This window comes from Hemibagrus wyckioides, linkage group LG25 (assembly GCF_019097595.1).
Source record: "Hemibagrus wyckioides isolate EC202008001 linkage group LG25, SWU_Hwy_1.0, whole genome shotgun sequence".
Lineage (NCBI taxonomy): Eukaryota > Metazoa > Chordata > Actinopteri > Siluriformes > Bagridae > Hemibagrus > Hemibagrus wyckioides.
Window position 1 is genome coordinate 1683392 of NC_080734.1, and position 24845 is coordinate 1708236.

At 40.8% G+C, this 24845-nt stretch overlaps 2 protein-coding genes across 2 annotated transcripts; both read right to left on the reverse strand.

Moving 5' to 3' along the window:
* Positions 1 to 3536: 3536 nt before the first annotated feature.
* On the reverse strand, positions 3537 to 13773 carry ilvbl (ilvB (bacterial acetolactate synthase)-like). Its single transcript, XM_058378796.1, has 15 exons — positions 13317 to 13773; positions 10446 to 10647; positions 9755 to 9882; positions 8646 to 8784; positions 8446 to 8557; positions 8234 to 8333; positions 7341 to 7438; positions 7007 to 7143; positions 6785 to 6919; positions 5872 to 5986; positions 5567 to 5736; positions 5066 to 5136; positions 4865 to 4936; positions 4513 to 4618; positions 3537 to 4303 (listed from the first exon to the last, which is right to left on the reverse strand). Exons 1-15 carry the CDS (start codon positions 13416 to 13418, stop codon positions 4125 to 4127), a joined length of 1866 nt encoding a protein of 621 aa, XP_058234779.1. The 5' UTR covers positions 13419 to 13773; the 3' UTR covers positions 3537 to 4124.
* A 4577-nt stretch (positions 13774 to 18350) lies between these two features.
* On the reverse strand, positions 18351 to 24016 carry LOC131345754 (zinc finger protein 501-like). Its single transcript, XM_058378807.1, has 6 exons — positions 23945 to 24016; positions 23821 to 23852; positions 22102 to 22216; positions 21871 to 21939; positions 21625 to 21735; positions 18351 to 20080 (listed from the first exon to the last, which is right to left on the reverse strand). Exons 3-6 carry the CDS (start codon positions 22196 to 22198, stop codon positions 19008 to 19010), a joined length of 1350 nt encoding a protein of 449 aa, XP_058234790.1. The 5' UTR covers positions 22199 to 22216; positions 23821 to 23852; positions 23945 to 24016; the 3' UTR covers positions 18351 to 19007.
* Positions 24017 to 24845: the final 829 nt, after the last annotated feature.

Here is a 24845-nt window from a genome sequence, read left to right on the forward strand (position 1 = left end):
CATCCGGCCAAGTTCTTCTCAGTTCACCACATGGACAGAACAATGGAATCAGGGAAATCAAGGGGAGGGGGTGTGTGTTTAATGGTGAACAGTAGCTGGTAGCAGTTGCTGGTAGCAGTTGTTCACACCCAACCTGGAACTATTGACTATCAAATGTTGTCTTTTTTACATCGGTCGTAATCAGCGCCATTTATATTCCACCACAAGTGGACTGCCTTATGTGAGCTGCATGAGGCACTCACACAGCACCAGACACAACACCAGGATGAACTTTTATCAGCAAATCATCTGCCCCACCAGGGGTGAAAGGACACTGGACCATTGTTACACAACAATCAAAGACATCTACAAGGCACAATCTCGCTCCCATGAGTGACGTGAACTCATATAAGGCTAAGTCATACAACGTGCGGAAAGCGGTGAAGGAGGCAAAGCAGCACTATGGGAGGAAACTAGAGTCACAGCTCCAACAGAGTGACTCTCGGAGCCTGTGGCAGGGACTAAGAACAGTAACTGACTATAAAGCACCAACATCCGGTATGACAAATGTGGACGTGTCTCTGGCAGACGAGCTGAACACATTCTACACTCACTTCAAGGCTGCAGCTAACAATGCTAATGCTAATACCTGCAGACAGGAAGAGAATGCCAACACCGGAAGTGCGTTCATCATCTCCAAGCCTGACTTGATGAGAGCCTTCAGGAGAATGATCACCAGGAAAGCAGCAGGACCAGACGGAGTCCTCAGAGCCTGCACTGACCAGCTAGCACCTGTGTTCACAGAAATATTCAACCTCTCCTTAACCCAGTTGGTAATCCCCATATGATTTTTAAGAGTCCATCATTATTCCAGTCCCAAAGAAACCCCATCCTGCTTTCCTCAACGACTACCGCCTTGTAGCCCTGACCTCAGTAGTGATGAAGTGCTTTGAGAGGCTGGTCAGAGACTTCATCATCTCTTCACTACCAGATACACTGGATCCACTACAGTTTGCTTACCGGCCGAACCGCTCAACCAATGATGACATTTCTCACTTCCTTCATACATCACTCACTCACCTGGACAGACTATACGGACTCTCAACCAGAACTCCACATAGGACTCAACTGATTGGACTTGTTATGTTTCACTTTGAACACTGCACATTTGCACATTACAGGACTGAAGTACAAAAACATATACAGTAATCCCCCGTTTATCACAGGGGTTACATTCCAAACCCACCCACGATAAACAAAATTCCGTGATACACAGACGCCACCCCCAAATGCTTTTTTTTAATTGTTTAAGCTGTAAATTACCCCCCCACACTCTTTAAACACACACAAAAAACATTTGCATGAGTTTACATGAGTACTGTATGTATGTTCCTTGCCAGAAGCCTTAGAAGGTACAGAGCATTTTGGTGACATAATAGGGCTTGCAGAAAAAGTGTTAAAAAAAAAACAAAAAAAGTGTACACAGAACAAAACAAATGTGACACACGAAGAACTGGGATACTGGAGAATTCTGCTTCCCTTTCCCCAACTGCATGCAGAGCCAGCAGCCAATCACTAACCATGATTAAATGAATGGGGCATTCCAATCAGCCAGACTCGTTCCTCCAGCCGTGCTGTATTTTGATTTTCAGCATCCCTGCACCATGCTTTCCTACACAACCGTGATATATGAACCCCGATATAGTGGGGGATTACTGTATGTTGCACATTTCTGGTTTTGTTTACACATAAAGAGGTCTACTGTGCACTACTGCACTTTAAAGATGGACAATACCACTGCTGCTCATCATTTTATTTCACTCCATGAAAGTCTTAAAATGTAAAGAAATATCTGCATGTATTATTGCTGTGTTTTAGTGTTTGAGATCAGTGTTCTGATTCATCAACTGCTTCAAGGCTTTGACATTATAACCTGACAGAGGAAAGCTGTGGAGCTCTGTCTTTAGTTCTCAGCTCAAACTTCTCCAGACTGAGAGAACTGGACCTGGGTGTAAATAAACTGCTGCAGGATTGAGGAGTGAAGCTCCTCTCTGATGGACTGAAGAATCCACACTGTACACTGGAGAAACTGGAGTAAGATCATATCTCACACACACAAACACAGAGTTAAATAATTAGATTCACTGCCCTGCATGGTCTTAATCCAGGTGAATTATGTATGAAGTTGACAAAAATAACAGAAAAACAACAGGTTATGTATGCAACCCAGTTCTCTGAGAATGGAACAAGACACTGCCACAATACCAATGCTGCGAGATGTCTGTACCAAAGGTCATAAATTGGCACAAATGTGCAGGAGTATCCTACCCTGAGATGCCGGGCAACCTTGACCATGTCAAGAGCAGACTGTAGGCAAGAGGGGGTGACTTACAGGGCCTGCAGAACTCCTGCCATTCTTAGGGAGGCCAAGGCTAATCACAAGACTAAATATGTCACACACAGAACTGGCCCAGGCTCTGTTGGTGCCCTAAGTGAAATTTTAGATTTTGCTTAATGTGTGGATGTAGGTGTGCATGATGAAGAATTATGGTGCAGTGCCCTCCAGTCATTTTATGCACTAGGCAACTGCCACGGGCCAGACCCGGACTTGTGTCTGCAAACATTATTGGCGACATACAGAGAGACAGCAAAAGGAAGGCACCAATTGCACGCATTAACGAGACAGCAATCAACCCAGTGTGTGAGGAATAGTGCAGTCCGATGTGAGGTGTGGCTCGTCGCTGTGGCACCTTGCGATTCTCACCTGTATTTTGAAGCCATGCGCAAGAAATCACAAAATTCCTCAATTTTGACTATAAAAATAATCAGTGTTCAGTGTTCCTATAAAACAGTGTTCCTATAATCAGTGTTCCTATAAAACCTCTGTAAACGCACACAACTGTAGGACAATGGCAATATAGTGATGCCCATAAAAAGCAAAGATCACTGCGCTAAAATTAACGGCAAAAATGTCTACTGTGCCCGTGTGATCTTGAAGACTAAGCAGATTACTCAGGAGGACTTTTTTTTATTCAAAGCAAGTCTCTCTGTCACTGTTGGCCAGAAGGAGGAAGAGGGAAGGGGATATCCTATGAATAACCTATTACTCATATCCTATGAGTAAGTAAATTTGTCTTGTCAAATGCTAGAATAATATATGTAAAAAAAATTATTACTGTTATTTTATGTAATTGTAGATTAAATAAAACAAGCAAATATGGAAACAGCTGCCTGCCAATCAGTGTTCAAAGACTCAAAGTTAAATTGGACGTGTCGGTACTGAAGCTACATGATCATTAACACAAGTCTTTGATGCTGCAGTGAGCTACGCCTTGGCAAAAGATCGTAAAATTATTTATATACATATCCCAGAATGTAAGGAAGCTTGACAGGCTGCCAGGATACTGCACCTCTGTAACAGGGTTAAGGGCCTTTCTCAAGAGGGCTAATAGCAGCAGCTTAGCAGCGATTGGTCTTGAACCTACAACCTTCTGATCAGTAATTTATAGCCTTTAACCACTGAAGCGTCTCTTGTACCAAAATATCACACATGAATACACAATGTTCCGTTTGGTTTTATTTTTACAGAACAGACCAAGCTTTTCATTACAGGTTGCTAGAACAGTAAATGCTTGGGGAAAGACTTTTACTTAGTGGCCAGTACATGTAAGTGGACAACTGCAACACTGTCAGCTGATCAAATGGGAGATTGTAAGATGTTCTGCTTGCATTTAATATTTTGGTCCATCATCAACTGCATCAATTTATAACTTTATGAATCGACCTCTGGCTAATCAATCAAGCTTAATTAGGAGATTACACATGTGAAATAAAAAAATTAAAGAATCAATCATACCCCTTAATTTTGAAATGATTAAAACTTTCAATCTAATGGTTATTGCTTAAAAAACAGTTTTTTCCTTTTTAGCTCCTTTAAGTAGTAAATCTCCAAGAAATCATTCTAAAAAAACTTAACACATAAAAGAGGAAAACTTCCTTAATTATGTTGAAATGATCAACACTAAGAGCTATGCAGTTTTCCTGCCTCCATCTACTCTAGGCTTAAAATGCGTAATATTTCAACACAGAAAGCACCAGCGAGTGAAAGGCTTTCAGGATTTCCGCCACAGCAGCACAACAGGTCTCTAAACGGAAATAGAACCCTCCCTGAAGTTAGTTTTCCCTATGAGCACGTTCAGTAACACTGCCTTGCCCTCTTTACACTCCCTCTGTGCTTCTTTAACGATGTCTTTAAGACGTGACTCCTCTTCCTGGCTGATCAGGTAACCTTTACCACCAAAGCCATCGGCAACAACATGATAATCTAGAAGAAAAAAAACACAATAATATCATCTCAGGCCTGTTATCAACACTGAACACTAGGAAATTAGTGAAATGTTATCCTGTGAAAAAAAACTTTCAATGTGAAAAATGGCTGTTGGAAGTGCGCCCTCTTGTGACCAGAGCAAGATGTCAGATTAATGTCTCTGTACCCAGTGTGTAGAATAAATTTGAGTAAAAATGAAGTGTTACCTGTAAATGCAAGGCCACAAGCTACATTGCTGCCCAGCAGAGGCACCTGTTCCCTGGAGATCTGACTCCAACAAGCATCATTTCCTACTAGGGCAATTACAGGAGTCTGGCAAAAGAGGAAAAATAGAGTTAGTGTAGTAAAAATTGGTAGAAATTGCATCAATTACTTGCTTTTTTTTAACTACAGTATATTATTCCTGTATTACCATTTTAATAGCTGGGGATTAATTAATATAAGGTTTGATAGTAGTGAGCAGTGACACAAACATTATTTCAGTGTTTCTTACTGTTATTGCACATTGTTTTATTTAACAACCTTGAGATTTGGTTGGCTGTAGAACGTGATCTATACCTTGTGTCGTGTAAACGTATCAAATTCCACTACGCTGTAACCTAGGGAACCATCACCATAAACAATCCAAACCTGTAAATAAAACAGTGTCACTGTCATGAAGTCTTCTTTCAGTTACAGAGACATCATACAGAACATCAACGAGGAAAGAGTAATTAACAACCTGAGACTAAAGGAAACTTTCTCTCGGCTTCATCTTACCTCGCAGTCAGGTCGACAGAGCTTTGCTCCCAGGGCAAACCCTCCACCAACACCAAGAGTCCCGAAAGCCCCTGTAAACACCAGAGGTCCGTGAGAACAGGAAACAGAAAACCTGATCTCACACTAAAGGCAAAGCGTGAGTGTCTGAAACGGTAAACTAATCCATCAATAATCCTTTTATACAGTTTCTCACACTCTTGGAGGTATTCATGATCTGTTCAACTGTTGTGAAGAAGTTCTACACAGCCGTGATGGCTCTTTATGTAGAGTTAAGAGCAACATATTTCAGATTTCCACACTTCAGTTTAGCGCTTGACCTTTTACCTGCTTACTTATATGTAAAATAATGAATGAATATCACACACTTGTGGTCCAGTGGTGTGTGTGCCTTTAGGGCACTTTATTAAATCAGATAACCATTAGCTACAAGAAGTAGCATCTCTTTGGCTTAATTGTGATCCACATTACACATTCTCTTTTAGCTGTGCCCAAGGTTCTGACCTGGGTCCAGCCAGCAGAGCGGTCCTCGTGGTCTCATTATGTAAGCAGCGCTGCCTACAAAATCTCCTCCATCTGCAACGATGATACTGTCTTCGTCCAGCAGCTCGTCCACACAGTGCAGGACACTCAGAGGGTTCAGATGCCTCTCTATCTTCTCATTTGCCTTGTCTCTATAAGAATAAGTCATTACACTGTCAAAAAAATATCACAGCTTCGACAAATGAAAGGAAAACACACAGGAAGCCCACAACATTAATGCTACACACAATGGGATTAATACTCCTCCCATAAAAGAGAGACTCAACCTGTTTGCCTTCTCTTTAGCGTTGTCCCGCTCCTTCAGGCTCTGAACCCATTCTTCAGGACATCTGTGTCCCACCAAGCCTTTAGACAACTGCAGTAAGAAGGAACCGACGTCACCTGAAACGTGGAACGTCACTGAGTCACATCACACACTAGACTGAGCTAACGAGAATACGTACAATTATTCAAATAAATCGTGTAAATACGTGTTACAGGCATCTTTTCCACACGTCCTGACTGCTTGTCTTTACTCTTCTACATCTGTATCTTATCTTATCATCTGTAATGATTTCTAACCCATGCCCTGCAGTAGAGGGTGGGTTTTCTTTAGAGCCTGGTTCCTTTCAAAATTTCTTCCCTGACACTGCAGGTTTTACCTCCCAGTGTTGTTCTAAACAATAGACAAACAAAACTGAATCCTCAAAACAGTGTCATTCAGCAACAGCTCCACATGCTTACATAGACTCTGAATTGCTGCTAATTAAATAAAAATAATTATCAGACAATAGTTTTAAAAATAATTAGATACATTTTTGGAAATTGCTAACACCCACACCCCCCAGTCTAAGGTGTTTAGTACAGTTTAGTGCACGGTGCGGTTTAGTAGAACACATTAATTTGAAGGATTGTGAGGAACCATCCTGTGCTAAGAGAGGTGCTTAGGCACTTATGTAAGTGGAACCAGACATTAAGGAGTTAGAACCACCAAGCTCTTGGTATTAGCCTGTATTTTAAGAATCATTGCTAATTATTATGTGAGCATCATAACATCCACTTGGTGAATTGAGATAAATTGGTAAAAAAATAAATAAATAAATAAATAAATAAAAAACTAGGCCTGTTTAATAAATGTTATTAGTTATATTAAACAGCATCATGTGTTGTTTGTGGCGTTATTTCCATTCAGGTCCTCACCTCGAACAGCTACTGTGGGCTTCCAGAACAAGTCCGAGTTCTTCAGTAGCTGAGACTTGTCCCGGTTGACTGCGATAATTTTACTGCGTCTGTTCAACACCCTGCCGTAACTCAGTCTAAAGTCACACACCGTGCCTGTTCAAGATAAAATTACAATAAGCATCAAAAAACATCTCATTTTAACTGGAACAAGTCTGAAAAACCTGTGTTGTTGTTCCTTACCTGCCAGCAGCACCAAATCCGCCTCTTTCAGTGCATCTCTTCTGTTCTGTCTGATATGCAGAGGGCTGTCTTTACCCAGCATCCCTCTGGACATACCACCCAGGAAGCAGGGAATCCCTAAAGACTCCAGAGCTTTTCTGGATCAGGATCAAAAAAGAAATGGTCACATAAATCAAAATAAACTGGGGCATATGTAAAAAAAAACAAGGGTCTCCCAAAGTAGAATGGAGCATAATTTGGACTGTAAGGAAACATTTGTGTGTGTTTTGTGGTTGTTTAATGACTGATTCAAATAAATAAATAAATAAATAAATAAATAAATAACTAACTCTACCGGACAGCTGTGACAGGTGTTGGAGGGAGTGTTGCCTGGCTGCCCAACACGATCACAGGCTTCTGAGCTCTGCTTATCAGCTCTATACACCTTTGCACCTGGAGGTGAGACAAAAGTCACAAAATGTGTTTCATGTCATGTCTAACATTCAGGTAAAAGGTTCCTGATTTCAACCCTGCTCTCTCTCTCTCTCTCTCTCTCTCTCTCTCTCTCTCTCACTCTTTAAACATTGGCCTTCAGCTAATCGCGGCTTGCTTGCACTTTTTAAGAGCATTTATAATGAATGAGATTCAGAGTAACAAAAGTTTCATTTAATTTCATAACTGAAAACAGACACCAGGAAACAGGACTAGTTTTTATTGCACCACAGTTTGGTAGCTGGACATTGGAGAAGTCTTCACATCACTATAGCAACCAGTGTTATACACTAAACCTCTGCCACACTGCATGTGTTCTCACACTTCAGCGAACACTGATTTAACTTTTTCTCTAAACTAAACTAAACTATTACTGTAACTTTCTTTCAGCTCTATCACATGGAACCAGCTATAACAGAAGCTGCACAGGCTTGTGATTGTTAAACATTTCTTCCTTTTCTTCCTTGATTGTATATGATGTAGGAGTAATCTGCTAAAGCACCGAGCTTCGAGACAAAATTCTCCAAGTTTTGGAGGACAAAATGCTGGTTTTTGGTGTTGGTCCATATCTTCAATGACATCATCAATCAAGTGTTTAATCATGAATAATTTCAGAAGACTAAGAAATTAATATGCAACTAAAATGTGTTGTACACTTCACCGATTCAGGCTGCAGTATAGACTCAAGCACAATATAAGATGGAAATAATAAATCCAAGCATCGACATCACCATTATTACAGATGTTATATCTCACCTCCTCGTCTGTTGCTGTAGGTACATTCACAGGCAGAGGAGAGATGTCTCTTACTTCCCACGCTCCAGCAAAAAGGTTGGTTAGATGATTGTTAAGGTACCTATGGAGAACAAGGAAAAACACACTTCATTCAGGTTCCCTTTAAAAAACAAACATTCAAGCAATTTCTGCATGAATACAGCAGTCCAGCGTGTTAGCTTCTGTTTTCATACCATGCAACAATATTTCCCATGATTCCTTTAGGAGTGCTTTTAGGAGAAAACTCTTTCTCTACAAGACGATATGGATAAAGAGTGTCTATAGGGAACTCGATAAATACAGGACCTGAAAAACAAACAGTTCAACAAATCATGATAAAGGGTTCAGGGTATTTCCTGTTCTGAAAGATATTCAAAACCCTGCTGCTGTGGACCTGGTGTGTCGGACTGGGCGATGGCCAGGGCTTTTCTCACAGTGGGCATGATCTCCCTCACATTCCTAACCGACGCACAGAACTTGCAGAGTGGCTTGAAAAGGGACATCTGGTCAATGTCCTGCAAAGCTCCTCGACCCTACACACACACACACACACACACATCAAATCCTCAGTTCTGTGCTCATGAATATAATAACCTCTCATCTATTCAGCTGCACATTCTCTAATATCTGCTGCAAACAAACAGGAACAGCAAGATACAGATATTTGGAATTCAGATTAAAATATCAAGAGATTAGATCAGAGATTCAGATTGATGTGTTAAACAACATAAAATATAGCACCTTTAGTGACAAACCACACAACCTTTAGGTGAGCAAAATTACTGGAACAATAAATGTAAATGAACATAATAACACTTAATATTTATTTATCGTCAAGCAGGTGAACCAGTGACATGACCAAACAGTTAGATTCTTCTGTTAGGTGATGTGCTGCTCAACTGGGTTCAGGTCTGCTGACTGACCCGTCCAGTCTAAAACCTTCCACAGTGTTGAGTATCAGTGTTGTTTTTTTTTTTGTTTGTTTTGTTTTTTGGATCAACGTCTTGCTACATGGTGAAGTTCCTCCTGATTAGATCGGATACATTTCTCTGTAAATCATCAAACAGAATGTTTCTGTAGACTTCTGAATTCATTCTGAAGAATTAATTCTAAAGAAGTACAGTCTTTGCAGGTGACAGCTGAGGCTCAACCAAAGAGCAGACAATCATAGCTTTTAAATGTTTATTCAATCTTCCAAGGCATCCTGGGTAACAGGAAACACCAGTCAGTCACATGCTTCAACACTTCTACTTACCGAAATATTTGTTACCCCAGGTTTCATGCCTTTAGTACAGAGCAAAAACAAACAGATTATCCTTGTTGGACCAATACTTTCAGATAGGATTTTGTGCCTGATCAATATCATGGGTAATTTCATTAATGATGTGGTTTTTGTTTATGTTTGTGTATTTGCATTGTTTTTTTTCCCCCCTATGCTGTCACATTAATCCATCATAGTGCTTCTTACAGTTGACAGACTTTCTACAGGTTCTTTCCACAGACCTGCAGCAGAGTGGCAGCAGCTCCACACATCAAAAGCAGAGGTGATTCAGCCATCTGAGCATTCTTCACCGCAGTTACCGTGTTGGTAAGCCCAGGCCCTGCTGTTACTACAGCCACACCTACTGTACCTGTATGGGAGAAAATTCATACGTTATTGACATGCTGAGGCTTCATTCATGCATTCACACTCAGTCATGTTAGATACTGGATCAGATTACACTTCCAGTGTCAAGTGAACCAGCCTGAAATATCACGCTGTAGCTCAGTGTTCAAAGCCACATAAAAAACACAATTATCTACAGTCATAATTAATCAGAATGAACTTTCAGAACATACATCAACCAACAAAACACATGACTGCACTTAATTATGAAAAGAAAACTAATTTTCCAAACCTCTTATTTACACAATGACTCCCATAAATATTCCCACACCCTGCATGAGGATTACAGATCATAAATCTACACAAAATACTACACAATATTGCACTGGAGAATAAAATCAACCAACTGTTACCAACAGCTTATAAAATGATTTACCAAAAAAAAGTGTAAAAGTTTTGATTACACAACTACTCACCACTATTACATTGTATTTTATTCCTTTGGATAGAGGCATGGCTATGGCATCACATTTTCAGCTTGCTAATGAAATGATGCTTATTGCTGGATTGGAATTTTGAACAGTTCACCTGAGAGTCTGGCCACTGCATCAGCAGCAAACACAGCAGTGGCTTCATGACGGGTGTCCACGATCCGGATCCCCAGTTTCTCACATGCCACCAGGATAGGAGAGATGTGTCCTCCAACCAGCGTGAAAACAAACTTGATGCCATGAGCCTGAAGAACCTCGGCCACACTCTCGCCTCCTTGACGAGGACTCTTCCTGTCGGTCTGAGAGGAGAGGTAGGATCACACAAAGACGCTGAGAAAGAGTCAACATGTAATGTTATATTTTTATGCATTCATTTGTATTATGTGTTCATTTAGTTTTTTATTTTGATCTGGAGGGTCTTGTTTAGGGTGGGGGGAAACTAACATTAGAAAAAAAAAAAGAGTATGAACAACTGTGTGTAAATGAAAAGTCCAAACAGTCACGTAGCAACAAGAAGTGAAAAAATTGGTAGAGGGTGTGGCAAAATCTGATAAATCTCAAGGAAACTGTCAGAATCAGAATGTAGTGATTTACACACAGATATTGTTAAGTGTTAAATATATTTTAACACTTAAATAAATAATGGTATTTCTAGGTATTTCCTATAGACGTACACAGATCTCGACTGTCATGAGTACTATGCTGCACATGATAGTTAATCATCTAAGCACCATACACATTTGTGGAGTCCCTCAAAAATCACTTCTGCAAATAACTTTATCTGCTTCTCATTATCTCCCTCAGGATAATCAGTAAACACACAGCTCTATATGACTTTATCTCCTGACCTTTAGCAGTCCAGGTGCTTTTATTTCACTGCTAAAAGGACTAAACACCATTGAAACAGAAAGCCGGTTGTTTAGGGCTGGCACCCAGAGAAAACATTCTGGTTTAGCTGGAGTCCCTGTGAGCTGCATTAAATCCAGGAAACTGTTTCTGATGGTGACGTGAGTACCGTCTGTAAAACTGCATTCTATCACCACAGAAACATAACCAGCTGTGACCTTCTCTACACGACTGCTGACAGAGAGACATGTACACACACCTCTCTGTCCAGCCTGATTTATATTCCTATCTGCTTCCCTAAACTTCTCTATCATTAGTTTATAGAGAATGTGAAGCACAGCTGTGTGAATCTTGATGTGCTGTAGATTTGGAGATGACATTAAACCTGTCTGGCAGCAGCTGCACTGAATAAACATCTTCTAGTGTTGATTTTCAGATATTTTATCTCTGCAGTCTTGCTGTTGTGGTCTTCCTACACTGTACAGTCTTTCTTTTTCTGTACTAGTTTTTATTATGACTGTCTGTAATGCACTTTATGACAGAAGGCCACAGGTGGTCTGAACTGGACAGCCTCATGTCCTCTGCAGGGTAACCCCCTTCTGTACCCTCTGTTAACACATAACTGTGTAGAACAGCACAGCTTAAATATAATCCTAAAACATGCACACAACACCGCCATTGTAGACATTATCTCAGACGCTGATGAGATGAAGCCCGGGCTGCCTGGTGCTCAGACATCAACCTCTCCCTGAAACTCTAAAATAAAGATGATGATCGTGGACTAGAAGTAGAGACAGGAGGAACAGCATGCCACGAGTCACATCAATGGAGCGGTATGGAAAGAGTTTGCAGCTTTAAATTCCTTGGTGTCCACACCTCAAGAAGAAGAACTCAGGGCAAGAAGCCTTCATTACCACTACACATACATTACAGCACAGTGGAATTATTTTCTTCGCGTATCCCAGCTGAGGAAGTTGGGATCATAGCACAAGGGCAGCCCCTGGAGCAGAAAGGGTTAAGGGCCTTGCTCAACGGCCCAGCAGTGGAGCTTGGTGGTACTGGGGCTTGAACCCTGATCCTCTGATAAGCAACGCAGAGCCTTAACCACTTGAACCACCACTGCCCAAATGGCATGTCCAGACTCACACAGTGGTAAGAACAGCCCTGAGGGTCTACCTCTGCCTTCCTCTTGAAGACGAGCTGGTTTGGAATGGCTCGGGACCTTCTCACATATTGTTTATAGGTTCACCAGTGAGAACATTCTCAGTGGCTGCATCACAGCTTGGTACAGCAGCTGGCGAACACATGGACCTACAGACAGTGGTGAGATCATCTGAGTTGATCAGCACCCAGAAACTGACCTCTCCACAGCACATTTATCTGAAACGTTGCCTGAGGACAGCTGAAAAGATCATCAAAGATTGCAGTCATCCAGGAACACCTGCTCTTACAGCTGCTGTGACGAGATCATCCACACATACACTAACAAAACCAAAAACAATAACTTTCCATCAAGCTATCAGGCAGTCAACAATCACATAATTGCCCCACCATTTGTTTTGTTACACACTTACAGCACAATGAACAATATCCACACACACAGGGATATTTTGTGTAAACAGTCTGGTTTTCTAAATATAAAAGGTTTGGGGCTGTGTGTGCATTGTATTTGCATATGTCGTTTACTTTATGTGACGTGCCAGTGATAGAGAAGATTCTGCAGTTTTGCATGTGTCAACTGTGTAAATGACAGAATAAGACTTTGTGAGCAGTCCAGTGCCTTAAAAATACTTCAAACAGGAAGGGCACTAATGAGGAACATTATTCCACTGGACGTTTGACCATGCTGTGACCTTTACCCTATATGGATCAGGTTCAGAATCTAACCCGTTCACCTGCTGGGTATAATGATATTTCTACAGAAATTCTCTTGAGATGATCAACTGGAGATATAATAAGTATAATAAGTACTATATAAATAAAGATCGCTTATTATTAATATTACTGTAATATTACATTAGTGTGTAGTGAAAGTGAATGCTGCAGGGGTCAGAGAGCAGTCAGGTATTGATGAAAGTAAATAAAGTGTAAATAAATAAAGTGTATAAGAGAAGATCCGTACCTTATGAAAGAGCTGGTAAAGCAAGCCCAGTTTATAAACAGCAAAGAGAATCGCCAACAGCACAGCAACCGGACACCAACACAACACCGTTCCCATGTCCATGTGTAGGATTATGATTATTATTATTATTATTATTATTATTATTATTATATTAATCACCTAGGCGGATCTAGTCCAGGTGTAAACCCGGTAATTAAAAGGTGTTCGTCCGATTCTCCCGAGACTTTACTGCAGCTCTGAACATTAAGCAACTTATTTATCTGTTGTTCAACAAATTACACACGAGTCCTCTTATCTTAAACTTATAAACCGCCCGTAACTTCTGAGTTCCTGACCTGTGGACCGGACCCGCCCGCTTCCCCCCAGCGCTCCGCTAACTGCGCAGATCTCCAACATCCCGGTCCGAGTCACACCGGGGGAGTTAACGCGATAACCTGGTGAAAGGTTAAGGTTGAACCTCACACGACCAGAGATGTGTGTGCGCATGCTCCGAACACGTCATCTCGCGAAATCTCGCGCTCACAGCGCCACCTGGTGGAGCACTCTGTTAGCACTCTGGAGCTATCTATCTATCTATCTATCTATCTATCTATCTATCTATCTATCTATCTATCTATCTATCTATCTAGTATATAAATTCGTCACATTTTGCCATTATTGTTTACTGGAGTGAAATAAAACACATATACTATTTGGCCAAAAGTTTTGGGACACCTGCCTTCCCATGCACATGAATGTAATATGGAGTTGTCCCGCCCTTTGCAACTATAACAGCTTCAACTCTTCTGGGAAGGCTTTCCACAAGGTTTAGGAGTGTGTTTATGGGAATTTTTGACCATTCCTCTAGAAGAGCATTTGTGAGGTCAGACACTGATGTTGGATGAGAAGGTCTGGCTCTCAGTCTCCGCTCTAATTCATCCCAAAGGTGTTCTATGGGGTTGAGGTCAGGACTCTGTGCAGGACAGTCAAGTTCCTCCACACCAGACTCTGTCATCCATGTCTTTATGGACCTTGCTTTGGTCACTGGTGTGCAGTCATGTTGGAACAGGAAGGGGTCATCCCCAAACTGTTCCCACAAAGAGCATGAAATTGTCCAAAATGTCTTGGTATGAAGCTGAAGCATTAAGAGTTCCTTTCACTGGAACTAAGGGGCCGAGCCCAACCCCTGAAAAACAACCCCTGAATACAGTGATCTGGAGGGGTGTCCCAATACTTTTGGCTATATCATGTACCTTCTTGTTCTGCAGTAGTTTAACAAAAAATTAAAGTTCAGTTTAATTGAAAAACCATGTTCATAAAAGCTGAACATATTGTGTTTAATAAACTCTGACAAATTTGTATTAAATTAAACATCCTGGAAAGTGTTTCACAAGGGTTCTAAACCTAACCCCCCTAGCTGTTTTTTAAGTATGCCCTTGCTTTAAGGGAGCAAAAAGCACTAGATATAGTTCTTGTCCTGCACTATTATTAATCCATGACCACAGGGGATTTTGTTGAACTCTATTCTTAAAATGAAATCCAGGATAGAATTAATCCTCCTTTGTTACTGTATCAGTATACTGGAGCAGTTCTCAAGCCACTATCTCAAGGTGTATCGTACTCTGTTCTGTATCAAATTTCTTACCTGAACTCCTGAATTAAATGGTTTAATCCAGTGGTTCCCCACTAGGGGTCACTAAACATTTACGAGGGGTCGCCGAGCTCACTCTAGTTTTAGGGTTACAATTTTTTTTTTAAATATTATATTATATTATATTATATTATATTATATTATATTATATTATATTATATTATATTATATTATATTATTATAGCTTGATTAATAATTCAATTTGTAATAATTTAAAAATGGTTAATATAGGAAAAGTAATTTCCTTAACATCGTGAATTTCACGCTGTGTATCGTGAGAGTGGGAATAGACAGACACAGCTTTAAAAAAAAACACACAGGACAAACAAAAAGGCGTGGTAAAGTGAACATGGCAAGGCACCAGGGAGAAGAGAAAAATATATATATATGCGCTAAACAGAAAACAAGGATTTATTTGGACAGTTATCTTGAATTTGGTTTCATTGGAGCAATGGACAAGGTGAGAATTGAGTGTGTAATCTGTGGAGAGAGACCAGCTAATGAAAGCATGAAGCCCTGCAAACTGAGGAGACATCAGAGCACCAAACACCCACAGACGGTTGGTAAACCCAGAGAATTTTCCCAAAGGAAAAAAGAACTTCTTATATCAAATAGGCCCCAGAATATCAGAGATGCAATGACTAGAGCTGGAAATGAAAATAGACAGGCAACAGTTGCATCCTTCGAGTGCGCTCCCTTGATTGCCCAGTCAAAAAATCCACACACCATCGGGGAAACTCTGCTCAAACCCGCATGTGTAAAAATGGCAGAAATAATGTGCGGGACACAAGTGGCTTCTAAACTTAAAACTGTACCCGTGTCCAATAACACAGTAAAAGACAGAATCGATAGAATGGCAAATGATGTTGAGAACACGTTGGTTGAACAGTTAAAGATGCATCCATTTTCTATCCAAATTGATGAAACTTCCACTGTGGCAGGTGAGGCAGTACTCGCTGCATATGTGCAGTACATTGAAGACGCCAAAATAAAGCAGGACATTCTTTTGACTACTAATTTGTGCACAACAACACGAGGAGAAGACATTTTCCAAGCGATTGACATGTACTTCACCAAGCAAAACATTCCCTACGATAATCTAGTCACTTGCTGCACAGATGGAGCTGCTTCAATGATGGGAAAAAACAAGGGCTTCAATACACGCTTGAAGGAAAAGGCTCCCCACTGTCTTGTATTTCACTGTATGATACACCGTCAAGCCCTGGCAAGCAAACACCTCTCTGATGAGCTGAATAAAACGCTCAAGACAGTGGTGAAAATTGTCAACTTTATTAAAGCCCGTCCAGTGAATAAATGAATCTTCGCGGAGCTGTGTGAGGACGAGGAGCACCAGACACTCCTCCTTCATACTGAAGTGCGCTGGCTATCAAGAGGCCAGGTGTTAGGTCATTTTATTAAACTCAAAGAACAAATAAAGGAGTTCCTGAGAGTGAACAACCAGAAACTACTTGACGAAATGACTAGTGAATTTCTTATTAGAATGTCATGCCTGGCTGATATTTTCAGCCTCTACAACGAAACAAACAAGCGCATGCAGAGCGCGGATGCAAATATTCTGGACTGCAAGGAAATTGTTGACGCATTTGTGCACAAAGTGGAATTCAGAAAGAATAAACTGATAAAATGGGACCTACAACACTTTCCATCACTTCTCATACAGACTGGGGGACATTTACCCGAATCCTTCAGCAACGAGTTCACGCGTCACATGGGACTGCTACAGGAGGAGATGAAATCACGATTCTCGGATGTTGATGAACATGTCGCCAAATGCACATGGGTAATGGATCCATTCACCACAAAGGAGGAGGACATGGAGTATTTAGCAGCAGTGGATGAGCTGTTGGATGTCAAGTCAAATTCTTTTCTCAGGAGATTCTTTACCGATCACCGGTACAAACAGTTCTGGCTGGTGAAAGGACCCGACTTCGCCCCTAAACTTGCGCACTTCGCCACAACCAGACTCATCCTGCCTTTCGCCACAACATACCTGTTAGAGACTGCTTTCAGCTCTCTGGTAACCATCAAAACGAAGACACGCAACAAGTCAGACGTGCAAAGTGACTTTCGTCTGGCTGTCACGAAAATCATGCCTAATATCCAGTCTCTAGCCCAAGAAATCCAGGCCCAGAGTTCACATTAATTAGCATTTAACAATTAATCAGTCAGGGATACAAGACATGGCATGCATAAATCGAAATATGCATAATTAAAATATGGGAATAGAATTGATTTGGTGGTATTATTGTTCCTAAATTAATTGATGTATGTTTTTAGTTTGGACAAGTTTTTAGGGCAATAGTACATACAATAATACATTAATACTCTGATTATTTAATGTTCAAATTAATAGATTTTAATTTGCTCCTGTTGTTTGTTCATTGTTTAAAAAAAAAAGTATAGCCTGCTGTTGCAAAGAAAAATCTGTCTTCCTGAACAATTGCATGTTTTGGTTAAAGGTAAATAAAAAATGTATGCATTTGTTTAATAACATGATTTCTCTGATTAATTGATATTTACTTTAACAAATTAGAATTTGCTTCTGCTATTTGTTCACCAGTTAAAGACAAAATAAAACATGTTGGAAAGAAAAAAATGTTTATGAGTAAACGGATGTTGTAGCTAATTGGTTTCATTATTAAAAATTTTATGTGTTTTTATAAATGAAATGCATTTGCTAGTGTGTTGGGGTGGTGGTGTGCGGGGTAGGGGTATGGGGGGTCGGGAAAGATTTTGAATGTTAAAATAGGGGTCTCCTGAAAAAAAGGTTGGGAACCACTGGTTTAATCCAGATTGTGTGCAAATATACATGCGTACACACATACATTATCACTACATACACCGATTAAGCATAACATGACCACCTGCCTAATATTGTGATGATCCCCCTTTTACTTCCAAAACAGCCCTGACCTGTTGAGGCATGGACTCCACTAGATCCCTGAATGTGGTATCTGGCACCAAGATGTTAGCAGCAGATCCTTTAAGTCCTAGTTTGCAATTTATAGGATTTAAAGGACACTTTTGATAGATACTGACCACTGCAGACCGGGAACACTCCACAAGAGCTGCAGTTTTGGAGATGCTCTGATCCAGTGGTCTAGCCATCACAATTCGGCCCCACATCAAATTCGCTCAAATCCTTACACTTGTCCATTTTTCCTGCTTCTAACATCAACTTTGAGGACAAAATGTTGACTTGCTGCCTAATATATCCCACCCACTAACAGGTGCCATGATGAGGAGATACTCAGACTAACAGCTAGAAGCAAAAAGGTAAAGTCAGCTACTTTATTGGATATTAGTTGCTGAGATTCCATTCATTTTCCTGAGAAAAGGACAAAAATTAAGCTTTATTTTAGTTTAAGTACTTTGGCAAAAGCAAGCATGCCTACATACCATTTCAGGATCTGCTCCATCATGCCAAGACTACACTCCACTGAGATCTTTCCTTCTCACATAAAGCCTCGTTCACACTACAGGATTTTAAGCCCAATGTGCACATTAACGAGCTGGCCGACAGATCGGTCTGTGATCGTGGGAAAATCAGCGGGTGATCAGCGCTCGGCGATCTTTATGTGTGAACTACTCTACGACGCGTCGCTGACACCTCGCAGACAAAATCCAGATATCTGGCATGTTAAACATCTGGGACGGTCGGCCGACTCGACATCACATGGTGTCAACTGTAGCTACGACCTCCAGTCAATGAGAGAGCAAGTCAACAGAGTTGAGAGTTGTTGTCAGATGGTGTGGTGTGCGACGCCCTCTTGTGGATCATTTAGTGTGAACACCACAAGGACAAAAAGACATACAGTGAAGTCATGTAGTCTGAACAGCAAAGCGATCTGCTGACGGTTAAAGTCTTGTAGTGTGAACTAGCCTTAAGCCCAGCTTTGAGTGTGAATATAGATTGTTTTATCATGAAAGCATTGTGTAGCTGGCATCAGTGAAACAATACACATTTTACTGTATATGACATTTTAATCCATTTGTCATACCTGATCACAAAATTCATTAATGATGTTCAAATACAGCATTCAAATTTCTAATGCTATAACTTTAACTCCATACTTCTGTCCAGTGTGAATGATCTGGTGTGCTTCCAGTGTACTGTGTCGAGTAAAACTCTTCCCACAGTGTAAACAGCAATACGGCTTCTCTCCAGTGTGAACACGTTGGTGCCGCTGGAGATCACTATGTCGAGTAAAACTCTTGCCACACTCCGAGCAGTCATACGGCTTCTGTCCGGTGTGAATACGCCAGTGGGATTTAAGGGTACTCTGTCGGGTAAAACTCTTCCCGCACTGCGAGCACTGATACGGCTTCTCTCCCGTGTGACTAAGCTGGTGCCGTTGGACATCGATCTGTCGAGTAAAGCTCTTCTCACACTGCGAGCACTGATACGGCTTCTCTCCCGTGTGAACACACTGGTGACGTTGGAGATAACTCTGGTGAATAAAACTCTTTCCACAGTGTGAGCAGTGATATAGCCTCTCCCCTGTGTGAATGGTTTGGTGCTGTACAAGATTACTCTGTCGAGTAAAACTCTTCCCACACTGTGAGCAGTGATACGGCTTCTCTCCTGTGTGAATGACCTGGTGCTGAATGAGATTGCTCTGTCGATTAAAACCTTTTCCACACTCTGAACAGCGATACAACTTTTCCCCCGTGTGAATGCGTTGGTGTGTTTGGAGATCACGCTGTCGAGAGAAACTCTTCCCGCACTGGGAGCAATGATACAGCTTCTCACCTGTGTGAATGACCTGGTGTTCTTTGAGATCTCTCCTTTGAATAAAACACTTTCCACACCATGAGCAGTGATGTGGTTTCACTCCTGTGTGAATGTATTGGTGTCGTCTGAGATTACTCCGGTCAGTAAAACCCTTCCCACACTGTGAGCAGGGATAAACGTCTTTCTCCACTCGCTGGTTAGAGATAACACCAGAGTTAATACCTCTTTGCTGAATACTGGTGACATATTTTATCTCTCCTGATTTTAAATTCTCATATTCCTCATAGTGGCATCTTTCGATGTGTTTGTGGAGGTAAATTTGAGATGTAAATGAAAGTGAACACCAGGAGCAGGACAAGACTTGAGCAGTGTTCATGTCTGGAACAGAGAACAGACAGTTTTAGAAACATATAAAATTGTTAGAGAAATAAATGATTAAATCTGGATGTTTTCCAGTATTTAAAAATTCTAGAGATTCTAATAGATCCCAGTACAGTATAACAAATATGGGATACCACACCTTCATGAGTCTAAGTCAAGATACATATTTTACAGTTATTAGGCAGGTGATGCATGATGACAGTAAATGGTCACATCAGCTGTACAGCTCTTAACTGAGCTTAACTCTCCACCAAACTATGACTGTTAAGCTGGACAGCTCGATTTTATCTTCTTCTCCCTTGGTGTACAAGGGTTATATGCAAAACACATTCACTTTTATGGAACATACATGACTTGACATGATTTCACAAAAATGTTCAGTTTTAGTTGTATAGTCCTCTTACAGAGGATGCTCTTCTATTCTAAATAGTAGATGGTAGGTACCATAGCTCTGGGCAGGAGTAAACCACCTGGTCTCTTGCTTGGGATGGGAGGTGTGGGCAAAATATACTATATGGCCATTTGTGGACACCTGACCATCACTCTCATATGGGGTTCTTCTCCAAACCATCACCTGTAATGAAAGCTGCTATTGTAAGCAGGCAGCTGTCCTATCTGGGCAGATGGTATATGGTGGCACATTATGAAAAAACTGTTTTCTTTGTAAACATTTGATTATATGTCACCTAGTGCAAGACAGAATAACCTGATATGAGGTGCTGGCTCATCCTGGAACTGGCTAGCATTCTGGATCTGTAAATTGTGACCAAGTTCTATCAGTGGTTATTATTGAATGATAAATGTTCTTGAGTAGCACAGCAGAAATACAACATTGCTCAAAATTAGAACAGAAGGAGGAAAGAAATTAGCTTTTGAGCTGCAAGGCCAAACAGTACAAGAGCTGTGTGTAGTCTTCATGGTTTCTTCCTCCAAGATGCTTTACTCATTAATACTGTGAATACCAAAGCCATCATCTGAGTTTGTTACAGCTGAGGAGAATGTGTCTGTTCTGGCTTGCACATCTACACCTATCTACAAGAGTCCTGCCTCGGGTAGGCCACACCTCCAAATGGGCGGGTGTATAATCACCACTGACTCCTCTACATCTTCCATCTTGCCATCTAAATCTCGCTGGGATGGATCGCTGGGACACATCATTGTTTCAGGCATATGATCGCTAGTCTTCCTCCAGAAGGTGTGGTGAAAGGCTGTAATTCATGACATCAGCTGATCCATTAGCTCGAATCAGCAGACTTGCTATGATATTAATTCACTCTCACTCACTTTCAGTAAGCACTTTATCCTGATCAGGGTCTCATTGGATTCAGAGCTAATCAGAGCTGGACATTTCACCATGGATGAGTCAAATATTTATCACAGGACACCATTAAAACACACTCACACATTCACAAACTCTTTTAATCCTAAGTGTATTTAGGATTGAAAGAGAAAGAGAAACTGGAGGACCCAAAAGAAACATGAAGAAAGACATGCAGAAACAAACAGCCTTACAAGGCATTACAGTGACCATGTTACTTAACCTGCTGCATGAGGGTAGTCTTCATCTTCAGTCTCTTCCTCTTTTACAAGCTTCCCGTGAAATCCTCCGTTCAGTTGGACTATGCTTTCCGTGAAGTTTGATGTCCCATCACCTGAAATTCCATCAAGTTTGTTTAAATATTTAAGTACAGCTCTGAAGAACAAGGGGGTGGGGCTGGGAGCACAAGTGCTGAATATAAAGAGTTACTGAACTCCAGTCTGGGGTCAAAAACACCATGTTGTCTTACAGAGGTAGTCTTCTTCTTCAGGTTCTTCCTTTTTTACATGTGTCTCCTGTGTGATGCGTCCCTCACGGCCTGTCCCCAGAAATGACATCATTTTAATTTAAATATTGTCACCTCGTAAAAATATGAAATATAAAACAGTGAAGTGGTTCACTCAAAAATTAAACTAAAAAATTAACCCAAAACAGTATTATTAATCATCAGACTGGACTGTAATGTGACATGTTGACTTACAAACAGATGAGTCTTCCTTTTTTATAACTTCCTGAAGGTCTGTGACATGTCCCATGGAGTCTGATGTCTCTCCACCAGATATTGTACAAGTTTCCATTTGCACACTTCCACAAACCTAATGACCAAAGAGACAAATATTCACTATTTGTAGATCCTGAGCACAATACCATGGCAGTAAGCTAATTAGCAGAAGAATGGTCACACTGCATGGTCACACTGCATTAGCACTCTGGATGAACTGTGCTAGCTTGAGTGCAGTGGCGGCTGGTGCTAAAATGGTGTGGGGGGGCAAACAAACTTGAAATCAAACTGTTAGTAATGCAGGACTGTAAATAGCCATTGGTCAGGTGATTATGTAGCATTACTGCTAAAATAAAATACTGAAAATGTTACTGTTACAGTCAATTACACTGTTCCTGTACACTATGGTTTACTTATAACCTGTGAATCTGCTACTGAATCACAGGTAACAACATTTACACAAATATTTTACACTCTCTCTCTCTCTCTCTCTCTCTCTGACTCTCTGTCTCTCTCTCTCTCTCTCTCTGCCTCTGTCTCTCTCTCTGACTCTCTGTCTCTCTCTCTCTCTCTCTCTGACTCTCTGTCTCTCTCTCTCTCTCTCTCTCTCTCTCTCTGCCTCTGTCTCTCTCTGTCTCTCTCTCTGACTCTCTGTCTCTCTCTCTGCCTCTCTCTCTCTGTCTCTCTCTCTGACTCTCTGTCTCTCTCTCTATCTCTCTCTCTCTGTCTCTCTCTCTGCCTCTGCCTCTCTCTCTCTCTCTGCCTCTGTCTCTCTCTCTCTCTCTCTGCCTCTGTCTCTCTCTCTCTCTCTCTGCCTCTGCCTCTCTCTCTCTCTCTGCCTCTCTCTCTCTCTCTCTCTCTCTGCCTCTGTCTCTCTCTCTCTGTCTCTCTCTCTCTGTTTATGTAGCACCAGGTCCTGGAGAAACGTTGTTTCATTTCACTATGTACTGCGTCAGATATATGTGGTTGAAATGACAATAAAAGCTTCTTGAATCTTGAATCTTGTTTAACTGCAGTGTTGTACCATGCAGATGTTCCCTCCAGTTCCATGTGGCTGATGATGAAGTTCTTGGTGATTTTAGACTATATGAAGATCATATATTATCTGAACTCCATTCACCAGTTCTAAGCCCAACTTGTTATGTGTGTATGTATTTTACTGTCTGAACTGAAAAAGAGTGTTAAATAATCTAGCACTACTTATGAGTTTTACAAAATTAATCAGTTACAAAATCTGCATGAATATAAATTCATTTAAATAAACAAAAAACAAGCTTTTGTAGATATTAATATATATAAACACCTAGGTATATTAAAACTCTACATCTGGGAATCTGGGGGGAAAATCTTATACTATTATAATAAAATACTGTTCTCTTGAGTTATGATTAGTGTGCATATTTAACTTTAAACACATTTCTAATGCAAAAATTCACTAAAGCAAATAAATCAAACTTCCAATCATGCATTTAAATAACATTAACATAAAGCTATGATTTAATACATTAATAACATGAAAACTGTAAGGTTTTGTCCAAGACCGCATTCCAAATCACTGCTCCTTCACTACAGAGTGAACTACATAGTGTGAATACTCCACTCTATTATACTCATTGTAGTGCACTTGTAAGGGAGCAGGGAGACATTTGGGATTCAGCCACTAACTGTTAGCAGAATAGATTAGCTAGTTTAACTTACCTCAGGATTTAAAGCAGAACACAATGAACATCCTGAAAAACACAATTACAAGCTTTATATTTAAACCGATCCAATCTATTAATTTAAAGCCCTGACAGAAATCTGATCCCATCGAGATGATTACCTCAGAGAGACCGCTCCTCTGTTAGCTCCCCTTCTGCTCTTGTGGCTCTGACGGCCTTGTAGGTGTTTACAGCGCCGCCTGCTGGAGTGTCCTGGATTAGGGATTTCTGTAGCTCTGTTTCAGGCTCTTGTTCTCCATCACTGAGGCAATAACCTCCACATGAAGATAATGCTGAAAAGGTTTTACACTAACAGATTTAAAATGTTTTCTATTCTCTAGTTTGTAACCCGAGGTAAGCTAAATTCTCTGAGCGCCCCAGCTAACAAAATGACTAACTAAATATAAACAGATAAACTTGTTTTAATAGTGTGTAGAAATGTTGTGCAGCATTGGACTGAGCAAATTCTTAGAGTGTGATGATCATTCTGCATCTGTTGTCTGTTGAAGATATGGAATAGAAATGAAAGTTTATCAAATTTCAATACCTTCAACTCATCATCATTAAGAAAAATGATGTCAAGGATATTTCATGATTTATATTGAATTAACATTTTAAACATCCATTTTCTACACCCTAGAACACAAAGGCAGGGGTACACCCTGGACAGGTGACCAGTCCATCACAGGGCCACACATATAAACAGACAACCACACACACACACACACACACACACTCTATGGGCAATGTAGAATTACCAATCAACCTAATGTACATGTTTTTGGACTGTGGGAGGAAACCGGAGTACCCGGAGTAAACCCACACAGGAACGGGGAGAACACGCAAACTCCACACAGAACTCCACTTCCTGCTGTGGGGCAGCAGTGCTGACCACTAAGCCACCGTGCTGCCCCTGTTTTCTTCTCATCTGCAGTTATTTGTCTGTTTATAAATGTTGATTAGGATCATAAAATTGTTACTGAGGCTCTGATCACTGAAAGTGTAGAATTGAAAGAGGGTGTA